The 19,621-nt window shown below is 40.9% G+C and overlaps 1 protein-coding gene across 50 annotated transcripts in view; it reads right to left on the reverse strand.

The window, feature by feature from the left end:
* Magi1 (membrane associated guanylate kinase, WW and PDZ domain containing 1) overlaps nucleotides 1-19,621 on the reverse strand; it is a 650,928-nt gene that overhangs the window by 74,678 nt on the left and 556,629 nt on the right. For 39 of the 50 annotated variants that reach the window (XM_076567401.1, XM_006972561.4, XM_015989151.3 and 36 more), the window contains 3 exons: nucleotides 12,752-12,809; nucleotides 9,761-9,903; nucleotides 7,769-7,861 (listed from right to left, as the gene is read on the reverse strand). In XM_076567401.1, the coding sequence (XP_076423516.1) occupies nucleotides 7,769-7,861; nucleotides 9,761-9,903; nucleotides 12,752-12,809 (294 nt within the window). The remainder of the gene's footprint in view (nucleotides 1-7,768; nucleotides 7,862-9,760; nucleotides 9,904-12,751; nucleotides 12,810-19,621) is intronic. The other 11 variants (XM_076567400.1, XM_076567410.1, XM_076567406.1 and 8 more) reach the window with 1 other exon arrangement.

Consider the following 19,621-nt stretch of genomic DNA (forward strand, 5'->3'; position numbering starts at 1 on the left):
CAAATCAGCTCCTTGGTGGTCTCTGGGTGTTTGAAGAAATGGGTACAACACAGGTAGCTCACAACTGCTCTAAGTCCAACTCGAGGGAATCTGATGCCCTCTTCTGTTCCCTATGGGCATCTGCACATACATGGCATGTTTATACACATACACCTGAATACAGTTTTAAAACTCTTCTCTTGATTGCAGGAATGAGGGTGATCCTGCATACCCTGTTTAGGAGGTGGATGTCATAGTCATATTGCCATACATCGAGAATTTCTTTCTTTCTTTCTTTCTTTCTTTCTTTCTTTCTTTCTTTCTTTCTTTCTTTCTTTTTCTTTCTTTCTTTCTTTCTTTCTTTCTTTCTTTCTTTCTTTCTTTCTTTCTTTCTTTCTTTCTTTCTTTCTTTCTTTCTCTCTCTCTCTCTCTCTCTCTCTCTCTCTCTCTCTCTCTCTCTCCCTCCCTCCCTCCCTCCCTCCCTCCCTCCCTCCCTCCCTCCCTCCCTCCCTCCCTCCCTCCCTCCCCCTCTTTCTTTCAAGATAGGGTTTCATGTAGCCTAAGCTGGCTTCCAACCTCTTATACAGACCCTCCACTCCTCAAGTGCTGGATTACAGGTGTGCAGGGTAGGAATCCAACCTAGTATGTCAGAATCATTGGGCATTCTCTCAGGTACAGCTCTGTCTCAGGCATGTCAGCTTCCAGGTCCAAAAGAAAAGAGAAGAGGACCAAAAACCAGTCTCAGGATTGTGACATCCTCCCTGAATTTCAGTCTACAGGGTTTCACAGCCACTGGGCTGCCGCAGCCTCCTTAAAGGAGGCTTCTGGTCTTTTCTTTGTGCCATAGCCTTCTGTTTTGCAGTGTTTACTATAATGTGCTACGACAAGACATGGCTTCTAAGCATAGGGCCAATGGAGCAGAAACTTCAGTTTTTAACCAAATGAAAGGCTCCAAACAAAAATCCATGGATAATATCAGGTCACCAAGTGTAGCTTGACAAAAATGTAGTATCACAGTTTGGAAAATTAACGGTCATCACTTCAAATGGAATTCCAAAGTCAATGGACTTGTCTGATTTGCTGCAGCTTGTAACATTCTGAGAAATAGCTAACATGTATTCATTGCCAAGGTTTATTGCTTTAAACAACAATAACAATAACACCATCACCACTATCACCACCACCACCAACAACAACAAAAACCTTAGGGCATTTGGCTTAGAGTATTTAAAAAAGCAGCAAAAGCAGAAGCTGAAACAAAAATCCTCAAACTAAACTAGTTCCTACAAGAGCCACATGGGTTTAAATTCAGCCATTTTCCTGGAAAGGAATTACTTAGCTAAGCAATGCTCACTCATACTAAGGTTTTCCTGCTTTTAAGCATGTGTATATGTTCATGTGCATGTCTGTATATGCATAGGCGTATACATGTGTGTGGGGGCCAGAAGACAACTTCAGGTTTCATCCTCAGAAAAACTGTCTGGGTCCTTTGAGAGAGGTTCTCTCATTGGCGGGGAGCTCAACAATTAGGTTAAGCTGGCTGGTCACAGAGCTTCAGGGATCCTCCGTCTCTGCCCCTTAGGGCTGCCATTAGAAGTATGTATCATCACCACGTCTAGCATTTTCCTGTGGGCTCTGGGGACCAAACTCAGGGACTCATGCTCATGGGGTAGTACCTATCAGTCTGAGCTATAGCTCCAGATATATTTTAAAGATAATTAACACTGAGGATGTTTGTAAAGCCATAAAGAGATATATTTTATAAGCTTCCTTAAAAACACGTATATAGCTGGGCAGTGATGGCGCACACCTTTAATCCCAGCACTCAGGAGGCAGAGGCAGGTGGATCTCTGTGAGTTCGAGGCCGGCCTGGACTACAGAGTGAGTTCCACGAAAGGCTCAAAGCTACACAGAGAAACCCTGTCTCGAAAAACAAAAAAACAAAAACAAAAAAACCCCACGTATACTATATATATATATATATATATATATATATATATACACACAATATATATATATATATACAATATATATATATATGTTTGTGAATACATAAGCACATACACATAGCTTAAATGAAGTTATACTACATGGGGGTGATAATACTCCTCATAAGAGCCATAGAATAAAACCCCCAGTGCCAGGCACAGGGAATCTCTCTCCAAGCTGTTGATCAGAAGATTACAGGAGATGCCCCTAAACTATTGGCACTGATCTTGGCTGATTCCCAGAATTTTAAGGTAGGTCCCTATTGCTGAAGACAACACATGCTTTGGTCACAGGACTTCAAAGAATGGAGCTGGAACTGACCTGGAAGGGCCTTCCCTGAGGACTGGCTTTCAAAGTATTTGAAGGTGCTACGCAATCTGCCGAGGGAGCAAAGTATTCAATAATCCTACCCAGCTGTAAAGTCTATGAACCACAACAATGGCCAGTCTGGCAAGATACCCCCAATGGTGCAGTAGTGGCACTTTTCTCTTGTGGGTAATGAATAAGCTGTCTTTTTGGACTCAAGACACATTCAATAGAAGGGAATCTGTACCTGCTGCTATCACCGAGCCAACTACCTACTGGCTGATTACATCATAGGGCCTGGAGGAGAACCTACTACTGCTGTATTCCTGAACCAATATGATTTCTAACTGTATTCTAAATACCCAAATACTTATCCTCATGTCCAGAGATAAGCACAGCTCTTTCTGCTCACTAAGAACACCAACTGATCAAAATGCAGACTAAATGACCTTGGGATTCCTAGTCCCAACAGATACATCTATAACACAACCTCTATACCCAAGGCCCAGTGAACATCAGGGAGGAGGAGCAGAAAGATCTTAAGAGCCAGGTGACCAAGAACCCTGATGCTGGATAGTGCTCTCTGTTTATGATAGAAAGTTGGACTCGTGAAATCTCAACAACATGGTTGCCTAAACAAGATGTACATATTGACAACACCAGCTAATATGCAAATTGGATACAGGAAATTCTGCAAGGCCTACTTCTAGGGCTACAGGCAATCAATGGCTGCAGAGAAAGAGAGAGAGAGAGAGGGAGGGAGGGAGAGAGAGGGGGGGATATCAATGTTCTTCAAGTACAAGTTCCTGATAAATTATCTAATCCCAAATTGTCAAACTTAAACACATATACAAACGACACTAAATGGACTCAATAGGCTATATCGATGTGTGTGCATATAAATGTAATAATAATAATAATAATAATAATAATAATAATAATAATAATAAGGAAAGAAGAGGTCATGGATTTGAGGGGTAGTTGGGGGCATGGGAGGAAATGGAGGGAACAAGGAGAGCTGAATGGAAATGATGTAGATGCAATACTCATGTATGACAATCTCAAAAAAAAATTAAATAAATTTTAAAAAGTGGCATTTCAGAACTAACTCACAAAGCCATATTCAGGCTTCAGTAAGTCCTTCTCTGCATCCAAGAAGCTCTTTGGGATTTTTAGGGTATCCCAAGCAGTGGCCATTTGCCTCTTTCCTAATTTCATTTGCTGGGTCCTGCCCTTGTTACAACCTCCTCATCTGCTCTATTTCTTATATATATATATATATTTTAAATAGGAAGAAAAAGAAGTTACCCTGTGCCTCTGCACTTAGCAGCCTTGGCACCCAGTTAGGAAAGTTATTTTTGGTTAGCTATAACTAAAAGGCTTAAAAAGGTCTCTGGGCACACACACAAATTTTAATTGCATATTTTTAAAAGTCTCTGGCTCTTACAAAGAAGGCTCCTTCAAGTTGGCTGTAGTCAGAGGTCTGCTCACAAACCTCCTCTCCAGTGCAGTCCAAGGCTTATTGGAAACTCAGTGAATGGCAGCCCTGTAACTGTGGTTCAAGAGAGGCAAGATTTAGCAGGATTTGCCAGGCACAGTCATCTGCCAAGGTGTGGGGAGAAGGATGGCACCACCAGTGAAGACTTCTGGGAGACGGCTCCCCCGCTAATTACCAGGTGAAAAGTTGAGGACAGGGAGAAGGGCTCTGAAGGTCACTTTGGGATATGGAAGTCAGATGGCCTTAGAGGTCTTAGAGAAGAGGCTGAAGGAGTCTAGAGGGCTTGAAGTGCACACATTTCAGTTATGCAGAGACATCAACAGCTGCCGACTGCCAGTGAGACTTTCTTGGACCACGTTATTAAAATGGGCAAGGTCTCTGCAATAGTTCCAGCCCCCTTTCCTGCTCTCTTTTTGTCCTAGAATGGTCTCCTTTAACACAGTACGCATCTCACTGACTAGCTTGCTTGCCTGTGCCCATGCTGAAGGAGCACTGTACGCGCATTAAACTCACGAGAATGTAAGCTCCATGGAGACTCACTTGCAGATTCAGGGCTTAGAATCTGAGTCCTGTCTGATATGTATGAGGTGCTCCAACAATTTCTGTTGAAGGAATGAAATGCTAAGGAAGGGCACATTGAACAGACTCCCTAAGATGCTGAGAACTCTGACGAAAAGTGACCGGTATCGGTACCTTTCATTTCTATTATAGACAAAGTTAGAACATGTGAAAATGCACCACATAGTTTATCTGAATTGTAACCACAGAGACAACATCAGAATTTTGTATTAAATGCACATTTTATTATGTTTTAGGTATGGGTGGGCCATGAGTTAATGTGCGTTGGAAATTATGTTCTCCCACAAGCAGGGGCATTTGATACTCTTGGTTGCTGCGCTGTGGTCTACCCCATCTACTGAGACACTAACTTCTTGGGGGTAGTTGTAAGACTCAGTTGTGTATCTGTAAACTCATCTGAATGGCTTTTAAAAACATATTCAATTTAGTTCTTACCCACTGACTGAGGATCTTCTGGGTCAGAACTCTGGCCTTGAACTACCTTTAAGTGTTCTCCGATAGGTCAGAACTACTCTAGTCTCTGGTACTTGGATTTCTAGACTGGTAGCTATCTACCATCACTTACTGCAGCACTGCAAATACTGTGTATTTACACTGACCTATATGGCAGCCCCTACATCATGTAAGTAGATATCAAAGCCTCGAAAGGAGGCTAATGGCCAAAAAAATTCAATTTTTATTTTTTTTCAGTTGCATTTAATTTAAACCTAAGTGACAATAACGAACCAGTGACACTGCACTAAATAGTAGAGCTTAACTCATGAAATAAAGTGCCCTGTAAAAAGTAGAATGATAAAAAGTTATAAGCCATAAGTTCACTAATTTCTAATGCTAGCAGCATTTATATATACATTCTACTACTTTGTGATAAACCTCTCTTTCTATTTGAGTATTGTACATCTAAAGAGAGACAGAGATGATACCAACTTCACATAACGGTTATCAAGAATTAGCAAAATAGATCATGGATATGAAGGGCTTAGAGGGGAATCCTGGTATGTAATATGTTCAATAAATCAGTTATCATAGGGATGGGATTTGGGTACAGTGTGGTGCGGAAGCTGTAGAAATCCCTCCCCAAACCCAATCTGGAAGCTGGAGAGTTCATCCAAGAACACATCCACAAAAATGACCAGGTGCTGGGAAGTAAAGTTAGTCACAGGAGAATCTGGTCTAGAAATTAACCACCAAGCTAAGTTGGCAAAATGGCTTCTTGATTTACCATTAAAACTAGATACTTTGCAAAACTAAGACGTGCAAGCAGCAGGCTGGTAACCCAGTCATAAACAATGAGACTAAAGTCTAAGTTCAAGTTAATGGCACTGCCAGCTCGGAGAGAACAAGAGCAGTGTTAATATGTTCCTTCAGTGTCAGATATACTCAAAGACTCTATGTCTGAGGGATGGGGATCAACACCAAGGCCACCCTGGATATTGGCTATGAGAACAGTTACTTCCGTGGAGAGTTTGGTGGACTCGGACTTTCTCAGCCCACTGTTAAGTTCAACAGGACTAAAGTAGATTGAAAAAAAAAAGGAACCAAAAGCCTGGAGTATGGCTCAGTAGCTGAGCACCTGCCTGAGACACCAAAGACTCTGGGCATAGTGGTGTCCAAATATGTGCCCTCTACTATCAGTACAGAGGAGGCAGACAGGAGGATCTCGGTGAGTTTGAGGCCAGTCTAGTCTATACAGTAGTTCCACACCAGCCAGAGCTGTATAGTGAGAACATGCCTTAAACAAACAAAATGGAAAAAAGCGAGGAGATAATGACAGGAAGCATACGGATAAATGGCATGTGTAGCCTTAGTTGGTGCTTTACACACATGGGACATCCAGGACCTGTACCTTTCGATCTGTAGTGTGGTTCATCTCTAAGACAATTCTTTTTAAGAAAATGAGCTAACACTCAACAAAAATACATGTGTGTGTATGTATATATACATACTGTTTCACTCAATAATATTGTAATTTCAGCAGAGCATACGTAGTGTTCTACCTGATTGGGAAGTAACAAAACAAATAAACACCAAACTCCTGGGCTCAGGCCTCCATGGATTTAAAGCTTAGTGAAGAAAGTACTATGAAATAACACAAGTGAAGACGAATTCCACTGTTAAGCTCTATAAATGATGAGTACAGGATGGCTAAGAGTGAACGACAGGAAGGAAGAGTAGAAAAGAGTGGGTGGAGGAGACAGCGACACAGAGGGAAGAGTCCATGGAACTCTCCTAGTGGTCCAGAGTGGCTGTTCTGGCAAATGAGGCTGGTACAGCTCTCTGACTATGAGAGAGCTGAAGCAACAGGACACGAGCCAAAGAAGGAATTTTATATTCCAAGAAATGCTAAGGACGCTACAACAAAGGTGGCATTCTTTAACATGCCAGATAGACCGCATGCAGTCTTTCTTTAGGAACCCATCATCATAGTAAAATGCATTTGTGTGTTCAAAGATATTAATAATGCTCTAATGATGACATCAGCTACCAGAGACAACTTGCCACGGGTGTAATGGTTCTGTATCACAGCATTCCATAATTCTACAACACTATCCAACGTATGTCTAATTTTCTTGTTTGGACAGAAAAAAAAAAAAAAAACCAAAAACCAAAACAAAACAAAAAACAACCCAAACATGCTGCCTCTCTTCCATCACTGAGGAGTAAAAAGGACTGACTATAGCAAGGCTCAAGAACCCAATTTAGGAATGATCCTTTTTAAGGGTTTACACCATGAATGCATGTAAGACATACCAGTTCAAATACAGCAGCAGGAAAGGACATTAAAGATAAAGTTATTTACACCAGAAGAAAAAACTTCTCAAAAGCAAGTATGTTGCCTGGAATCTCAAAATATCTAACACTCAATTTAAAAAATATTGTGGTCTCCGAATCACTCATTTTCAACTCTGGGATGGTTCTGTTCCTGAGGGGCATCTAACAATGTCTGGGCATCTTCCAGATCATCATGGTACCAGTGGAAGGTGGGTATAAGCTCTTGACGTCGAGTGGCTAGGGATATTTCCAAACATCCTATAAGTAAGTGTTTAAGACAGTCCCCTTTATAAAGAATTACCTAGCCAGAAGTGTCAATAGCACTGAGGCTTATGACTTACAAAACCTCATTTTTAAAATGAGACTTTAGGACTGGCAAGATAGCTTGGCAAAAGGTGCTTCACGCCAAGTCTGGCAAGCTGAGTTTGATCCCTAGGCCCCACATGATAGAAGAGAGAGCTAATTCCTTTGTGCTTTGACCTCCACATGTATCATGTGGCACTAGTGTAGGGGTACTGCTTGCACACGCGCGCACACACACACACACACACACACACACACACACACTCTCAATCAATGTAATGAAGAAATTAAAACGTGCAACTCTAGAGCTCAAACTATCATGCAATCAGAAACCCACATTACCCTGAAGTGGAGCTTCCCTGGCTGGCTCCGAATTGCTCTGGGGATGGGAAGGAGCAACAGGGGGCACAAGGGATGCATGATCTTCTGTCCATTCTACGAAAAAGAAGAGAGGCAGTTTCCTGGTTTGTCTAAGAACAGCTGTGCCATTAATTGGTGGTAAAGATGGCAGGGTCTTTCTCTCCCATGTTTGAGCTTTTGCTAAAGAAATATGGCATAAGTGGAAAAAATTTAACTTTAAAGGTCTTAAGTGAAAACACGGTTTTGGTTTTGGTATTTTTAAAGTATGGATTCACCTGAAGGTAGCCGTATGAGGAAGAACCTTCTCCAGGCTCAATGAGGGGTAGGCTGGTCTGCTACCGTGCCCATCCAGCATGGTGAGTTGGATGAAGACATGCCATCATTTTGCTGAAACATAACTTCTATTGTCTCTGAGACCCAAAGGGAAGCCACCACCAGATCCTAACTCTAAGCTCACGACCACTGGAGGCCCAGAAACACCTTGCAGTGAATGACCCATAAGAGGTACTGCCATCTTCCCTCAGCTAACATGAACCCACGGCTCAGAACACATTTTCTGAGGCTATTAGGTTTTATCATCAAGAAAAATAAATTCAAGTTGTTCTTAAATTTAAAAGGAGATTAAGGCAGAGAACTTCTCAGCTGGCAAAGAGGCTCGCTCTCTAAACTGCACAGTTAAGGGTAGCAGGGTGGAAACCATGGCTTACCAGCTAAATTGAGCTCAACGTCTACTTTTGTATAAACCCAAGGCACGGACATCTTTCACATTCTTAAAAGCTTAAAACTGAGTATTTCTGATACGTGAAAATTGTGAGATTTACATTAGTGTTCATAAAGTTTTACTGATCCACAGATATGCCTATATTTACATATTATCTGTAGCTGTTTTCATATTATAAAGGTGGGTAGTTATTATGGGAACTACATGTTCATTAATCCTAAAACACTTGTATGTGGCCATTTACAGAAACATGAGGCTATCCCTCTAGTGTAAGGTCTATATTTGATTATGTTTAAGGGCTAGGAGTGTAGCTCAATGGTTGAGTAGATGCTTGGCAAGCATGAGGCCCTGAGTTCAATTTCCTCCACCATACACATTTAAATATATATATCGGATATATAGTTATATCCAGTACTGTAGGAACAAAAGTGTTATACTTCATATCCACACAATTGATATTCATATATTATAGAGGGTATAAAGCCTATCATTTAAAAGTTATAATGAAAAATTGGGAAAAATATAAGTATTAATAATGGATAGTTACATATTAGTAGAAACACTCACTAAATGACACATTATTCAGCTATTTAAACTATGAGTTAATTATAATAAAACTTCAAGAAGGTTTATGAAATAAAAAATGAAAAAAAAAAAAACCCAACAAGTTGCTCAAATACACCTGGGATATATTTACCCACAAAATTATCTTGTTTTTGATATTTCCAATTTGTATATACCAGAAAATTTCTTCACAGTGAACATCTGAGAGCGGGATGGGGCAAGCATTGGGAAATTTAATGTTGCACTCTGCTCCTGGGTTATTTTTATTTCTACAACGAATATGAATTCCTAACTTCCTAGAAGCACTCAGGATTACCAGCTCTAATCCTTCTGTGCAGGGTTTCCAAAAAAAGGAGTGTAGTGCCCAGAAACTCCGCTTGAAGTAAAAACATTAAAGGGGCACTGGATTTCGACAAGGATTGCCATGCAAATGCTGCAGGGGCCCTAAATTCCCTCACTGTCAGACTCAGCTCTGCAGGCTAAGCTCCTGTTAAAGCAACACAGAGAGGTCTGGGTGCCTATGCAGGGGCGCCCCCTTCAGCAGTGTGCTGGGGTGTGCTGTGGGGGGAAGGGAGGCTAGAGGAGGAGGAGTCAGTCATCAAGGCCAGCTCTGACCACACGGGGGTGTCAGTGCCTAGGAATCGCCCCACATTCCCAGCCAGGCAAAAGCCTCCAGCAAAGAAGCTGACCTTCTGGCTGTGGTGGCTGAGGCTGCTGCTGCTGCTGCTGCTGCTGCTGCTGCTGTTGTTGCTGCTGCTGCTGCTGCTCAAGCTGTTTCTTCCTTTTGGCTTCTAGGACTGGGTTTTCATATTGCGTCTTCCTGTTGATGTGGCTGGGAAGAAAGGAAAGCAGTTTTCAGGTAGGAAATATTCATTCCAGCGGCAAAAGGCTCAGCAAGTCCTTCAGTTGGAATGGAGCCACACAGAGGGTCTGGTGTGGATACGCAGATAAGAAGAAATAAACACGGTTTCCATTACTGGCTGCTTACTTACTGCACTAAGAGCTAGGGTGTCAGCCGGGAAGGCATCGTATTAGAAATTCCTAGTAAATGTCCTAAGGCAAAATGTAGTCTTACTCATGCAGCAGAAACTCCTTGTTTATAGGGGACATATTCCAAGACCCCCAGTGGATACTGGAGCCCAGGGTAACATCTAGTCCTGTATGAACTGTGGTTCTCCCCTGTACCTCCACACACCTACAGTGAAGTTTAACCTACAAAACAACTGCAGGAAAAGATCAACAACAACGATTTACCACAGCCTCCAGCAGGCTCCGCACGTGATTTCTTTTCTTTCCTTAGTCACTTAAAGAACTTCTGCCCTGTCTCTTAAGCATGTTCCAGTTGCCTGTGCCACTTTGTGCTCTGGGTCCACCATGGAGTTAAATAAGGGACACTTGAACACAGCATTTGACACTGTGGCAGCTGACCTGGTAACTGAGATGGCCATTGATAGGTAGGCAGTGCATAATAAAGTAGAAATGCACTGGACAAAGGGATGCTTCATGGCCGGATCTTTATGGAGCAGCAAGGATGGAGAGCTCATCATGCCAGAATGACATTCAACTTGAAACTTAAGATTTAGTTTCTTCTAACCTTTCCCATGTAACTTTCCCCCGCAACCAACAGTTGACCTTGAGTAGGTGAAATCACAGAAGCGAACCATGTATTTAGGGACACTACATCATTTTATGGGGGAGGGAAGTACCTCTGAGTGGTTCACTTGCTCTGACAGTATGAGCCAGCATGCTCACTCAGCTATGGCTGCTTTTGAATTCTAAGATTTGAGCCAGTGACTCTACCCAAATTTCCAAGCTATCACCAGAGAGGGGAGGTACTTAAATCCAGCGAGAAGTACATTCGGAATTACTGAAAATTAAGATTAACTGGGGCTGTGATATTATCTGTGGCACACAATGGTAGAAGTCTTGAGTGGTTTACAGTAGGGTATATAGAAATCTAAGAGTAAAGTTAAAAGAACTCCAGTAACATGTCAACTATGTTAACTGACTGACCAAGAGGAAAGACCGAAATTACAGGCCGTAGACAAAAATACTCCAACGGTAGCCGAACTGAGTATGTGTGATGTGTTCACAGGGACAAAGACCTAGGTGTTTTAGATGACTATGTAACTAATAAGGTCAGGGCAAGTGGGCAAGTACGCACACACGCACACAACCCCCTACCCACCCACATAGGTGTGTTTTTTGAGTGATGGCCTTATTTATTTTGTATTTATGCTAAGTATACATAAATATACATATACAGATGGTTTCATATATGTGTATGTACATACTTTTTAAGCCAAAATAACAGTTCACTAGAAGCTTGGGGGCATACCTATTATGTTATTATCTAACATCAAATATTGCTTTTGAAATTCAGACTTTTTTTTTTAAAGAAGGGTTTAATCAAATGGGGTGGGCAGATTATCTTTAATTCTTATTAAAAGGACATTTGCCTCTTGATTCCTTGTGGGCATTAAAAGACATAGAGAACCAGACCAGAGTAACTTAACATCTTATCCCTGAGGACCAAGTTTCTTTTCCCTTCAAAGCGGTGCCCAGCTGCTTTCTTTCTTACTAAATGCACAAGGCAGCTGAGTACCAAAGCAAGCCTGGCCTCACCTGGCAGAAGACTCTCTGTTCATCTGTATAAGAGAGCTTCAGAACTCACACAGGAAATGTACTTTATTAGGGTCCATAAAAATGGCTTTGCTTGTGTCCCTGATGACGATACTTCTCTTTCTGCAGAAGGAAGCAGGACTCACACTGGTTAAGGGCACTTCCTATACTGAACTCCTATAATTGCTTTACAATGCAATGCTGGCATCTTACTTTGGCCTGGCATTTTTGCATAATGTGCTCCTATTATAAGGGCATTAAACAGTGACTTTTTATAGCCAGCAACATGAGAAAGAGAAAGAAGGCCTTTTATCTTCACCATGGCAGGAAGGATAACGATGATACAAAATTTATATGGCATTTGTCTTGTTCAAAGGGACTGTATTAGTTATCTCTTCATTTTTTCTCAGAGGAAAAGATATGATTTATATGTTTTCAGTATTCTACCTCTTGGTTATTTTTAAAATTTCCTTTTAGTATCCAGCTAATCAATGGTTTTAGTAAAATGACAGAGGACACGCCCAATGTTAGAATAAAGTCCTTAGTGAGGAGATGGCACTAAGAGGTGAGACTCCTGGGGATAGGCCAAGAGGCACAGATAACAGGTCCTGCATCTCATCCCAGTTTTCCATTTCCTTCTTACTCCTGGTAATATTTCATAAATTATTCAGATTTGTCTAACCCGTTTAGAATGGCAGAATAAATAAGTAATTACTGCGAAGTTAGACCTAGGCATGGGAAAGTAGGGCAGCAAGGCCCCTCTGAGAGCGCACGAGCTTTTTTATTGGCTCTCCCATACCGTGGCCTTCAACTAACACTCACTGAGCACCCGTCACGTCACACACCGGGTCTCGGTGATGTGGAAGTTAACAAAAGCCACGTGGACTGACTTCCTTTCTGAATTTCTTCAGCTTTAGGGATGACTTACTTATTCACTAAGTTCTTCATATTTTCATTATAAAATTATTACTATTACGTTGAACCTTGTAACAATACATCATGAACATAACTGCCCAGGAGTGCAGAGAACAACGTGTGGATGTTCCACGGGCACTTACTCTACATAGTAGACACCGTAAACAGGGTCTTCAATCTTCTCCCAGCCGGCAGGCAGCTCTGAAAAACAGAAGGACATCAGAACAAGAGGAGCCGATTCTTGGAGACCCCAGAGCTCAACAACTGAGTGATTCAAAGGGGAGCGATGCGTACAAACACCTTGGACCCAATTAAAACTGTATGTTCTAACACAAAGAAGCACGCATTATTTTTACTTTGTTCAGTGTGCTTTTCTACATGGAAAAAAAAAAAACCAACCACAACAATTCCTTATCTACTGGTATTTTACTTAAGAAAATAAAACTTAATAAAATGCACTCCCAGCTGCCTTCATTACCAGCCAAGTATTAAATTAGATTTTAATAGAAACACTTAAAACTTGCCTTCAATGCCTACTTCTCACCTTAAGTATTTACAGTTTTCTCATTGTTGCTAGACTATCTTGCCATATAAGCAAAAACACATAAAAACTACTTCCTATTCATTTTCAACTCAATGGTCTTATTTTGCTTTCCTCAGATACAAATCAAACCCACATCTTATTCTCTCGTTGTTCTTGATGAACACTACTGAGTGAATAAACATGACAGGCCATGTCTGTGTCTGACGTGCACACTCCGTCAGGCCATTCTTCCATGTGGGCCAGTTTGTCTTTCCAGAGCTTTACTTGTGAAGAGGACACAGTCAGCTCACTGCTGTGTGTGAGTATTATTCTTTTCTATTTCCCCCAGTGAGTGGTGTCAGAGCAGGTCTCACTAGGTAAGCCAGGCTGGTCTTGCACTTACAGTTTTCTGGTCTTCACTGCGAGAGCCCCGGGATTGTAGGCATGTGCCAACATGGCAGACTATGTTATCTTTTAAATGTGAGGGCGAATAGCCCTAGGCAAACAGTGAACCCTGCCTGCCTCCGATGGTTTCACATTGAAGTTGGAAATTCTTATATTAACTAGGTTTCTGAGTTCCACTAGACGAATCTATTATGGAAAAGCCTGCTGCATTCGGCTGTTTTACTTGGAGAAGAAGCACCTTGGTTGCATCTGTGTGTCATCAAACGGTCCTTTCAGGCAGAGCAGCAATTACTCAATTTGAGTTTTAAAGCTCTGTAGATCTGCGTAGCTAAGGCAAGCTTGGGTAATGCTATACTGTGAAGTGAATCACTATTCCTAGAAATCACTAGTCAGAGGGTTTGAGCTGAACACTACAAATACTAGAAGCATCACTTACTTTGAAACAGTTTCATTTTTTAATTCAAAGAATTGTGTACTATTAATTTATTTTTGAGATGATAATACAATTAGGCCATTTTCCCATCCCTGTCCTCCATGCAAACACTCCCATACACCCCTCCTTGCTCTGAAATTCAGAGCCTCTTTTCTCATTAATAGTTGTTATATGCACACACACAACACACGGATATACATGTATATTCCTAAAAACAACCTGTTCAGTCTGCATAATGTTATTTGCATGCATGTTTACAGGGCTGACTATTTGGTATTGAGAAATCAATTGGTGTGTTCTTCCCTGAGGAATATTATTTCTCCCACCGAGAGCATTTCTTAGTTGCCTCTAGTTCTTCGTGTAGGGCTGAGGTCTCATGGGTCCTCCCTCCCATGTACGTTGGCATATCTACTGGTGCGGCTCATATTTGGACAGTCATGCCTGGGAGACATTCCTAGGAGACACAGTCCACAGTCTCACAGCAAACTCCCTGGCCCTCTGGGTCTTCCTATCTTTCTGCCCCTTTCCACAGTGTTCCCTGAGCCTTAGGTGCACATTCATTTTGTAGATGCGTCCATTGGGAGCAGGATAACAAGCATTTTGATTGGTTATGAGTTTCTGAAAGAGGCTTCCACCTGTTGCAGAGAGAAGTTTCCTCGATGAGGGATGAGGATTTGGATATCTGAAGATTTGGAGCTAGGAGAGGAGGGGAGGGAGGGGGGAAAGAGAGAGAGAGAGAGAGAGAGAGAGAGAGAGAGAGAGAGAGAGAGAGAGAGAGAGAGAGAGAGATAGAGAGAGAGAGAGAGAGAGAGAGATGGCATTTGACTTTTTGGGTCTAGGTTGTCATTCAATATTTCAATATGATCTTTTCTAGTTTCATCCGTTACCTGCAAAGATCACGATCTGATTTTTCTTTACAGCTGAGTAGTATTCCACAGTGTGTAACACATTTTCATTAATCATCCCTAGGGTGGCAAGCATTTAGGTGGTTTCCATTTTCTGCTTAATGTGAGTGGAATAGTAATGAACATGGCTGAGTAAGCAGCTGTGGAGTCAAATGCCACGACCCCTTCGGGCAGATGCCAAGTTGTCGTATAGCTGGGTCATATGACAGAATGACTTTTTCCCTTTCTGGAAAGTCTCCACACTGATTTCCATAGAGGCTGCGCCCGTTTACAATCCCACCAAGAGTGAATTAGGGGCCCTTTCCCCTCACCCCCTCTAGCATTTGTTGTTAGTTGTTTTGTTAAATGTTGCCATTCTGATAGAGGTAAGATGAAATCTCAAAGTTGTTTCAATTTGCATTTCCCTAAGTAAGTGCTAGAGGAACAAGAAACATTTTGTGAGATATTCTTTGGCCATTTTTTCCCTTCTTCTTTTGATAACGCTTTGTTCAGGTCCTAGGCCTGTTTTTTGGAATAGGTCATTTGGTCATTTTTAGTTCTTTATATATTCTGGACATTATTCCTCTCAGATATTTATCTAGCAAAAAGATAAATCCCATCCTGTGGGCTTCCTCTTCACCCAGTTGATGTTTCTGTAGCTGTGCGGAACACTTCAGTTCTGGAAGTCCCACATGTCAGTTGCTGACCTCTTCCTCGGGTAAACGAGAGTCTTCTTCAGAAAGTCTTTTCCATACACCTCTATTATGTAGGGCACTGCCTGTGCCATTTCAGTGTTTCGTGTTTAGGTTTTTTTTTTTTAAAGATTTATTTATTTATTTATTATGTGTTTCGTGTTTAGGTTTTTTTTTTTTTAAGATTTATTTATTTATTATGTATACAGCATGTATCACTGCACACCAGAAGAGGGCACCAGATCTCATTACAGATGGTTGTGAGCCACCACGTGGTTGCTGGAAATTGAACTCAGGACCTCTGGAAGAACAGCCAGTGCCTCTCAACCTCTGAGCCATCTCCCCAGCCCCTCGTGTTTAGGTTTTGGTCCATTGGGAGTCAGTTTCTCTGCAAGGTGATAGGGAGAAGTCTAAGTTCATTCTTCTGCACGTGGATGTCCAGTTTTCCCAGCTCCATTTGCTGAAGATGCTGTCTTTTTTCCAGCTTACGTTTTGGGAATCTTTGTCAATTATTAAATGAATTTATGTGTACTCATGTCTGGGTCTTCAATTTTGTTCCATGGGTCTACATGTCTGTTTTTCTGCCATTACTATATTGCTTTTATTGCCACATTCTGTAATAAATCTTAAGATCTGGTATGGTAATCCATCCAGCACTGTTCTTTTTGCTCAGGATTGTTTTGGCTATCTGAGATCTGTTGTGGTGCCATGAGAATTTCAAATTTTTTATTTCTGTTCTGTGAGAAATAAGATGAGGATTTTCATTGAGATTGTATTGACCCTATAAACACCTTTTGGTAAAATGGTTATTTTGACAACATTAATTCTACCAATCCATTGAGTATGGACTGTCTACCCATTTTCTAACGTTTACCTCTTTCTTTAGAGGTTTAAAGTTTTCATTGTAGCGGTCCTTCACTTCTGTGGTTAGGTTTATTCTTAGATATTTATTTTCTTTGAGGCTATTGTGAATGGGAGTGTGTCCATGATCTCTTTCTCTGTATATTTGTTCCTGGTGTATAGAAGAGCTATTGAATTATGCAGCTTGATTCTACATCCTGCCACAATGTTGAATTTGCTTAGCATTTCTAAAAGTTTTCTGGCAGAATTTTGGGGATCTCTAATGTATAGTGTTATACATACCATCTACAAACAGTGGTAGTTAGACTTCTTTACCTATTTGTCTTATGGCTCCAGCTAGTACTTAAAGAAAAATAAAACAATGAGGATAGTGGGTGTCCTTGTTTTGTTCCTGACTTCAGTGGAATTGATCCAAGATTTTCTCTGTTTAGAATGACGCTGGTTATGCATTTCTCTTATGCAGCTTTTATTATGTTGAGGTCTGTATGTTCACTCTAGTCTCACATTCTGAGACTTTATCATGAAGGAATGCTGAATTTTGTCAAAGGCCTTTTCTGCATCTATTGAGATGATCATGTGATTTTTTTGTCTTTAAGACCAAAGTCCATCTTTAAGACCAAAGTTTACCATATTTACTGACTTGTGTATGTTCAATCCTCCTGCATTTCAGGGATAAAGCAAACTTGGATATGGAGTATAATCTTTTTTATGTATCTCTGTATTCTGTTTACAAGTATCATACTGAGTATTCTTGAATCTATGTTCAGAGATATTGGCCTGTGTTTTTCTATTTTTGTTGCGTCTTTACCTGGTTTTAGTATGAAGCAATACTGGCTCTGGAAGTGCTCCTGTTTCTTTTTCTTTCTTCCTCTTGCTTTTTTTTTTGTGGTAATAGTTAAAGGAGGATTGACTGCAGATCTTCTTTGAATGAGTGAAAGAATTCTCTTGTGAATCCACTTGGCCTTGGATTTGTTTGTTTGTTTAAGCTTAAAGGCTTTTTATTACTATCTTAAGCTCCTCATTTGTTATACTTCTCTTTAGGTTTGACTTTTTCTTGATTTAATTTTGGTGGTTTGGCTGAATCTAGAAATTCATTTCTTTTAGGGTTTCCAGCTTACTGGAATATAGATTGAAGTATTCCCTCATAATATTGGGAACCTCTCTGGTGTCTGCTGTACTGTTCCCCTGTTTGTTTCGGGAGCTTTTATTTTGGTTCCTCTCTGTTCTTTATTTTGGCTAGTTTGCCAATTGTCTGACAATTTTGTTTATCTTCTTGAAGAACCTGCTCTTAGACTTGTCAATTCTTTGTCTTGTTTCTACAATTTTTGCTGTTTTTTTTTTTTTCCTGTTGACTAGTGTTCTTGGTTGTCAACTTGACAGTATCTGTAATGAACTACAATCCAGAAATGGGGGCACACCACCTGTAAGAGATTTTCTCCTTGGTTTGAAGTGGGTAAATCTATTTCTAGTCCAGACCTTTGAGGTAGGAAGAAACATCTTTGATCCAGATCTTGAGATGGGAAGACACATTTTTTTTTTTTATTTACTCTTTAAGCCAGAAGACACACCTTTAACCTGGGCAACACCTTCTGCTGGAAGCCTCTACAAAGGCACGGAAGAAGAAAACTCTTGCTCTGGGCCTGCTTGCCCTTGCTCTGCTAGCACATCCTTCCTTCCCTGGCATTGGAGCCTACCTCTTCCAGATTCCAGCATGTACAGAACAGCTGAGACACCCAGCCTTGTGGGACTGATCTTCTACTAGATTCGTGGACATTCCGTTCACAGCTGACCATTATTGGATTAGCAGACTGCAGCCTGTAAATCACTCCAATAAATTGTGTGTGTGTGTGAGAGAGAGAGAGAGAGAGAGAGAGAGAGAGAGAGAGAGAGAGAGAGAGAGAGAGAGAGAGAGAGAGAAGAGGGAGAGAGGAAGAGGGAGAGGGAGATTGAGATTTATTTCATAAATTCTGTGGCTCTAGAGTACCCCGACTAATACAACTGGGTTTGGATTTGGTTTTCTTTTGTTTTCCAAATTTTTGAATTGTTTTTGTTAAGGCATTTATTTGTGAGCCTTTTCCTTCTTCTTCTCCTTCTCCTTCTCCTTCTCCTTCCTTCTCCTTCTTCCTTCTCCTTCTTCCTTCTCCTTCCTTCTCCTTCCTTCTTCTTCTTCTTTTTTTTTTTGTTTTGTTTTGTTTTTCAAGACAGGATTTCTCCATGTAGCCTTGGTCCTGAAACTAACTCTGTAGCCTTGAACTCACAGAGATCTTCGTGCCTCTGCCTCCTGAGTGCTGGGATTAAAGTTGTGCATCACCACCATCGCCTGCCCCTCTTTCATTTTCTGATGCAGGCACTAGGAGCTAAAGATTTCCCTGCTAGTACTGCTTTCAATGTGTCCCAGAGGCTTTGCTGTGCTCTCATTTTCACTCAGTAGAAGGAAACTTTTCTTTCTTCATTGACCCAATCATGTTTCAGAAATGAGTTTAGTCTCTACAAGTTTGTGTACTTACTAGAGATTTGTTTATTGTCCATTTTAAGGTTTTATTGCCTTGTGATCAGATAGGATACATGGAGTGATTTCAATCTTTTTGACTTGTAAAGATTTGTGTCTCAGGACGTGGTATGTTTTCAAAAGTGTCCATGTGTTGCTGACCGAAATATGTATTCTTTGGTGTTTGAGAGGAGTATTCTGTACATAACTATTTGGTGTATGATATTAATTAATTCTGATGTTTCTCCATTTATATTTTTTTCTGGATGATGCTTCTAGTTGAGAAATTGGGTACTGAAATCACCAACTATTACTAGATGGGTCTTAATCAGTGTCTTTAAATCAAGTAGTGCAATTTTTAAATTAAATTTGGTGATTAGAGTTTGGAGCATACATCTTTAGGATTGTAATGTCTTCTTGGTTAATGGTTACCTCGATTAGGATGAAATGTCTATCTCCTTTGATTATCTCCTTTGATTAGTTTTACTTTCAAGTCTGTAGTGTATAGTGTCAGACAATAATATAAAGATGCCTGATTGCTTCCTGTCCCACTTGATTAGAGCACTTCAGTGTCTATCTTTAAAGCTAAGATGTATTCCTTGTAGAGGACAGATTGATGGGTTTTGTGTTTTGCTCCACTCATTCAGCTTGTGTCTTTTGATTGGAGTATCGAGGCCGTTGACATTTAAAGCGTCAGCTGAAATGTGTGTTAACTGCAGTTGTCCTG

Source organism: Peromyscus maniculatus, chromosome 3 (assembly GCF_049852395.1).
Source record: "Peromyscus maniculatus bairdii isolate BWxNUB_F1_BW_parent chromosome 3, HU_Pman_BW_mat_3.1, whole genome shotgun sequence".
Lineage (NCBI taxonomy): Eukaryota > Metazoa > Chordata > Mammalia > Rodentia > Cricetidae > Peromyscus > Peromyscus maniculatus.